We start from the raw sequence: 7,003 nt of genomic DNA on the forward strand, positions 1-7,003 counted from the left end.
CTATCATCACTAGTTCCGGTGGTCACGCAAGGCGACTCAAAACATGTTTACACAACGCCAAGGATAAATACGTCTTACAGATGCACTACATTTGTTTGTTGCACATTATCAATGGATAGTTAAGAAGTGTTGTAATGGAACATTTCCATCAAAATACAATTGTCCACTTGAATGTTGTATTTTGTCTTTCGGTTCTTGGCAGATTGACCAGTCATCCGAAATGACACTCGGACTAGACCGTAACTCAATAGTACCATAACAGCCTCTAACGAAAACAATTGTTGCATTAGATTAAGTACGTCGTATGTAGGTAACATCAATTTTTCAAAGTAAATTTGTTTTTTCTGAGTAAAATATTTTTGTTTTCCAAGATTTTGGGCCCAACGGTCCATTACTGTATAAGGGAATAAACGGTGTTACATTCTTTGCGCAATCTTTGACGGATATTTTACTTAACAGAAATTCAGATGAAAGTAATTACACTTGATGCGATGTTATCTTTTCGCGTAACTTTTGACTGACATTTTACCATACAGAAGGCCAGTTAAAACTAATTCAGTGTTGTTTTTCTTTGCGCAATTTTTGTTAAACAGAAATCCAGATGAAAGTAATTACACTTGAGCGATGTTATTTTTTTGCGCAACTTTTGATTAGCATTTTACCAAACAGAAGGCCAGCTAAAATTAATTTATTGTTGTTATTTTTCTTTGCGTAATTTTTGACTAGAAAACAAGATGAAAGTAAGTAGTTTATGTGGTGTTCTTTTTTTTACGTAACTTTTGACTGGCATTTTACCATACAGAAAGCCAGTTAAAACTAATTTACCGTTGTTTTTTGTTTGCGCAATTTTTGACTCAATCCGTGACAGTTTACTAAGCAGAAGACCGGATGAAAGTAATTACACTAATGTTATTTTTTTGCGCAATACACTACAGAACACCAGTTAAACTTTTGCGCAATATTGATCAGTACTTATCAACTGTGAAAGTAAAGCATGTTCAGTGCCACCATTGTGCTCGTAGTAGCATGAGCTTCTGCAACTACTCTGCGTTAGTTGGTGGTTTGTGCGGACCCAGTTCGTATAATGAATCTATTACAGAATGCACCACCCTTGAAAGTTGCCAAAAAGATGTTTCCAATCACCTTTCTTTACATAAAGTCAGCGATGACTCCGGTGTTTCTTCCGAGTTCAAATTACTTCTTGCTCGGGCAGGTAAGTGAAAATCAGTTTTGTATATTGCAATAACAACAGAAAATGTAGTTTTTAAATTCTAGTGCATATAGATTATAAACATTCAAGACGAATTTATTTTCTTTTAAGGAATATTCAATGTTGATGAAAAACATCCACAAATGACAATCTGTCCTCTTCACCGTGATAAGTTTGGTGTTCGCTGGAGATGCAATAAAACTCGATGTGCAATACCAGACGGCATTGCTGCCCACAAATCGTCATCTGTTAAAGGCCAGTGTGGAGTGACAACTTCTATTTCCTCATACGTTTTTAATCAAACAGAGACTCTCCTTCCAGTAGGAACACGTGAGTACACTAACGAATGATCACCGTAAATTTGGCGTGGATAAGGGTAGTTTCAGTTAGTTTAATATGACGAATGGGGGCATGAATATTTTAAGGAAGGGCCCTAAAAATACTGAAAGGTATAAGCGGGGGGCTTTTTATGTTTAATGTTATTGGAAGGGGAGGGCTTTGAATTTTTTACACTATACTGGGGGTGGGGTGGGAGGGACATAAAATATGGCAAGTGCAAAGGGGAAGGGGGGCGGGGGGTGCCCTGAACATGATTTCATATTTCAAAATTAGAAATCTTCATGCTCCCCTCCCCCCCCCGTCATAACAAATAAACCTTCCATAATTAACCCAAAATTAAGTATTGGGCGGAAGCCTGGACGAGAAATTTCTCTTTTCGCACTGTTTCGTTTATTGCCACTTGTTTGTTGTTGTTTTATTCTTGTTGCTGTCCAGAAGGGAATGATTTCGCTAGTCTATTCCGTACATTAGCAATCAGTACTATCGTTCTTCTCCAGACCTGACAGTACTGACGACGGTGAATTTTATTATTTTGTCTGTAGTGATTTGCAAGAGATGTAAAACCTTCTTGAATAAACAAATGACTCATTTCGACTTACATGTAGCCGAGACAACCGAGCCGAGTTCTGATATGCCTGAAGACCAACCATCAGAAACAGAACAGGTAACTTTTTACCTGGAGGTATGCTGATGTAAAACTGCATGCATAGCGGGAGAGAGGAGGAACAGAGGCAGGGCTGTTCGTACCCCTTTGACAGCGCTAGATAGCTCCTTTGTACTGTTCGTAGTTAACTCATTAACGTTGTACATCGTGGAGAATATCTCAATCTCCTAATCTCGACACCGAAAGGAGTCAAGAGATTTCTTTAATTTTTTAAAGGCTTGAACCTCTATTCAGTTAAAATAGAAATTACGTTTATCATGATATTTTTCAGTCTGCATATAGCAGTATAGTCGACGCAAAAATGAAAAGTGGAAAATTATTTCTTGTTTGTTTAATAGGAGCAAGAAGAGGAGAAGAAAAGTACGGATACTTCTGACGAGATAACAGAGGCAATGAGAAAACTCGAAATAACTGAACATGATGACACACTGAGCGTATTTTCTCCAGACACCATGAGTACTGCATCTTCTTCTGGCGAGGCACCCGAATTCCCTTCTGCTGTCCTTGCATTAAACAGATTCTTGATAGCATGTCAGCTGGAGCCTATTGTGAAGCCAATGCTTGATTGGGAAGAAGTTACAGAGAGAACACAGCGGCGATATGTGCAGAGGACGTGTGATGTCATAGTTTCTGTTCTTAATGCAATATCTCCCCAGAATGCAGCTCACCTGTGGCAAGCTTTACAGATATCCAAAAACATGAGCAAAGCGTTTGGTCTTACTCACTTACCATCAGAAAGGGGATATTTAGATGCTTTGGCAGATGCTTATAAAAAGGCGGATAGCTGGGATACTCGCCGACAAGTGTTGTCTACCTTCTCTGACGTTGCCAGTTTTAGCGTGGCCTCAGAATACATTCCAGAGCTAACCCGTTATCGATACACTATGGCTAATCTTCATCGTCTTCAATATGGAAGAAGCACTCCAGTTCCTGTAAAAAGAACGCCTCGCCTTCACATAAGCCACCACCAGTTGGAACATTTTCTAAGTTTTATAACCAGCCCCCATATTGTACAGGACTTGCCTTTTGGAGAAAGACAATTAAAAATGTCATCAGGGGGAACAATAACCGTGCCAAATATCATTCGTTCAATGGTGCCTGAAAGGATCGTTACCCAATATTCTAAATACTGCGAGGAATCAAACTTTAAACCATTCAGCAGGAGTACCATGCTCAGAATACTTGATGAATGCAGTGCGTCTGTGCGGAAATCACTCCAGGGCCTGGATTATTTTGCAGCACAAGGGGCGCGAGCATTTGACGACTTGGCGGAACTTGTGCAAACTGTGTCCCCTTTAAGGAAAGATGGTGAGAGTTGGGCTTCCAATACACAAGATTGTTTGAAAGTCAGCAAGCTTTATCTGAAAGGAGACTACAAGGTAATAAACAATAAATTATTTAAATATTGATTGCTTCTTTACCCTAACAAATCGTTAATATTTCGTCGACAGCTGCACGTCAGCGACAACACGCAGGTTGCAGATCACTGCTAATATCTACGCACTGAGTGACAAGGCAGACAAGGATTTCAAGCGCAATTGTAAGCATGAACATAAAGAACGATGCGACCAATGTAACGCCCTTGATGACACACTCAAGAGTATAGAAGATGCCATAGATGAATGTGAGTTTTCTTCAGATGAAGACAGGGACGAATGTCTCTATCTTTGTCAGTCTTCAAAGCGTGCCATTTATTCTTGGAAAAGCCATCAACTAAGAAGTGTCCGACAAGATGAGGCTCGCCTTGATATCATAAACCTTCTGGATAATGGTACAGTGTGGATCGTTAACGACTGGGCCATGAAATTCCTGCCCCGCCAGTACCGAGAGTCCCAATCAGACTGGTTCGGGAAAAGAGGCATATCCTGGCACATCTCTGTGGTGTTTAGACGGTTCAATGGCGAACTTCAGTCCCAAGGTTTTATTCACATCATTGATTCCTGCAGTCAAGACAGCTCCGCCATCATAGTCATCATGCAGAACGTGCTCAAGACCTTGGAGACTGATAATCCAGATATAAGAACAGCGTTTTTCCGTCAAGACAACGCGGGGTGCTACCATTCTGCAGCAACCATCCTTGCATGCCAGTACATTGAAAGAACGACCAAAATCAAATTATCAAGGATTGACTTCAGCGACCCCCAAGGTGGCAAGGGCCCTGCAGACCGACTAGCAGCCAGATGCAAAAGCCATATCCGTTTGTTCGTGAATGAGGGCAATGATGTTACCAACGCTCTAGAAATGAAAGATGCCCTTCTGTCCAATGGAGGAGTAGAGGGGGTCCGAGTTGCTGTAGTGCCGAGAATTGATAGCTCTTCCCTTGAACAGCTGGGAAAACTTCCGGGGATAAGCAAGCTGAATAACTTCGAATATAAGAAAGAAAGTATCATTGCATGGCGTGGCTACAACATTGGTAAAGGCAAGAAGATAAAGAAGGAAACGATCCAAGAGGGTAAGTATAGCAGTGACGTAAGGGTTCAGTGTGTCGTGATATTCTTAATGGTTTCCTCTATCACTTTTCCAGATATGAGCATCAAATGGATTGAAGTGGAGTTTTCACCCGGCAGTTTTAGACCTGTTGTATCTAGAGCTAGACAGACAACCAAAGACCCGAGCCAAGAAGCGGAAGAGGAGGCGGTCCCTCAGCAAATACAGACTTCAATCTACTCATGTCCTCAAGAAGGTTGTCTCCGTGTTTTCCAAAGATCTTCAGCACTAGAGAAGCACCTGTCCCTAGAATCCTGCACAAACACTCCAGAGAAGCAATCGATGCTAGACCTAGCAAAAGAAAGGTATGCATGTCATCTCAAGGAAGATGTTGATGCCATTCCAACAATTATGGTTTCTTCCTCTAATGATACTACCCAAAGAAGCTCAAGCACTACGCTTGATATGGGATGGGCACTCAAGGAAGCCCGAAAAACGTACCGGTTTAATGAGAAGCAGAAGTCATATCTTATAAAGAAATTTAACATCGGGCAACAAACCGGACGGAAGCTGAGTGCTGAGATCGTATCAAAAGATATGAGACGTGCCCGTGGCGACGATGGTACGCGACTGTTCAGTGTCTCAGAGTTCCTTTCAGTCGAACAGGTAGCCTCATTTTTTTCGAGAACTGCATCCAAAGCACGGAATCAGACGGCAGATGTAACGGAGGAAGACGCTCGCGCCGCTATAGAAGAAGAAAACTACCATCAGGCCAAAGAATCAGTGTTGTCATCCCTTGGTCTACAGCACCCAGTAATTTACGACCAGTACAATGTGTGTCAGTTGGTCAAAGAATCGAAACTGAATAAGTTGAAGGTCGACATGCTTTGTGTGATGTGTGAAGACCTGGACCTGGATGTACCTGCAAAGCCAGTTAAGAGGAAAGCACCCTATTTGCAATTATTAGAAGAAGTGGTTGCAAGCTGCAGTTGCAATAAGTAGTTTTTTGTTATTATATGATTTCTTTCTTTTCACTTGAAACGTTTTCTTTGCCATGTTGTTGTAGCTCTTGGAATCTGTCCTATAAATATGGCACGCGTCCGGCTAGATTAGAGGCTCAAAAAGCTATTTGTTTATTCATTATTATTTTATTCTGTTTTATTTAGGGTTTTCCTATTCCTTTCTTTTCTTTTCTTTTTATTTAGTTCGTATACACTCTTTTAATAAAACTTACAATGCTTTATTTTCCGCGTTTGACGTCAAATCTATTCTTTTCAATTTCATTCAAAGGAGCAAATTTCAAAAGAATATAAATTTGACGTCAAACGCGGAAAATAAAGCATTGTAGGATGTTTTACAAGGGTCTATACTTTTCCTTCGCGTTCATTTTTCATTCCTTTCTTTCTTTCTTTATTATATGCTTTTCCAATTTCTTTATTTTATTTTCCTTTATAGAAAGAGGCGCTTCATATACTTAAGATCGGTATTAGTTAAAATGTTCCAAATGTATTTTTGACGAACAACTGATGAACTAGAAATCGGGTTACCTGTGTTACGATATAAATAGAGTTGTCACTCTAACATCGGTAGGACCATGCAGTGAAATTTACTGTTGCTTTAATAACAAAAATCACAGGGTACAATTCGGCCTATATTTTTTCTTTATTTTTTGATAGCCGTTGCAGTTGATTTTTGCCATCATAAATAGCACTCTTGGTAGTTTTTTTTTTATTATTTCATATAAAAATGCAGCTCTAAACCCGGCGCTAAACTACAGATCCAGTCTTACAGTATATATATCATTCCATGATTTGAACTAGATATACGAGTGGTAGTATTGCAAATGTAATCGAATCATTTGATATCATATTATTTTCTTTAGTTTCTGGATGTTCACTGCGTAAACGAACTATAGAGAATGTCAATAATCTTTTTCTTGGATAGTTAATGGCCTTCTTGGCGTTGTGTAAACATGTTTTGAGTCGCCTTGCGTGACCACCGGAACTAGTGATGATAGAAGACTGAAATAATAGTACTTTTCAACTTTATAGTCGAAAGAAGAAATAAAATGGCATCACTAGAGGTCATGGTGTATGAAATGTGGTTGTTTTATGTTGTTTTCAGGTTAAAATCCCGCGAGCATGAGATACTTGCATAATCAATAACGCGTTGCGTAACGCTTTCTTGGGTGAAAACTACCGACACATTTGGGACTCTCAGCGAATAAGGATTAGCGGGCCGCCAACAATCTTTGGATATGTTATTTTAGAAGGGTTAGGCTATAACATGGTGGTAATTATTTAGTTCTGGTACATGTACCACGACACATTTAGGCATATTGAAAATGACGAAAATTCACGAAT

General features: G+C 39.8%; 2 protein-coding genes across 2 annotated transcripts; both read left to right on the forward strand.

The window, feature by feature from the left end:
* The first annotated feature begins 893 nt into the window (after positions 1 to 893).
* LOC148910468 (uncharacterized) lies at positions 894 to 3,706 on the forward strand. Its single transcript, XM_089031383.1, has 5 exons — positions 894 to 1,213; positions 1,322 to 1,540; positions 2,092 to 2,213; positions 2,552 to 3,592; positions 3,665 to 3,706. Exons 1-5 carry the CDS (start codon positions 907 to 909, stop codon positions 3,704 to 3,706), a joined length of 1,731 nt encoding a protein of 576 aa, XP_088887509.1. The 5' UTR covers positions 894 to 906.
* LOC148910469 (uncharacterized) lies at positions 3,360 to 5,892 on the forward strand. Its single transcript, XM_089030930.1, has 3 exons — positions 3,360 to 3,592; positions 3,665 to 4,665; positions 4,738 to 5,892. Exons 2-3 carry the CDS (start codon positions 4,014 to 4,016, stop codon positions 5,640 to 5,642), a joined length of 1,557 nt encoding a protein of 518 aa, XP_088887056.1. The 5' UTR covers positions 3,360 to 3,592; positions 3,665 to 4,013; the 3' UTR covers positions 5,643 to 5,892.
* Positions 5,893 to 7,003: the final 1,111 nt, after the last annotated feature.

The sequence above is a fragment of the Actinia tenebrosa genome, unplaced genomic scaffold (genome assembly GCF_029948245.1).
Source record: "Actinia tenebrosa isolate PJP-AT-01 unplaced genomic scaffold, QUT_ActTen_1.0 PGA_scaffold16__25_contigs__length_10494907, whole genome shotgun sequence".
NCBI lineage: Eukaryota > Metazoa > Cnidaria > Anthozoa > Actiniaria > Actiniidae > Actinia > Actinia tenebrosa.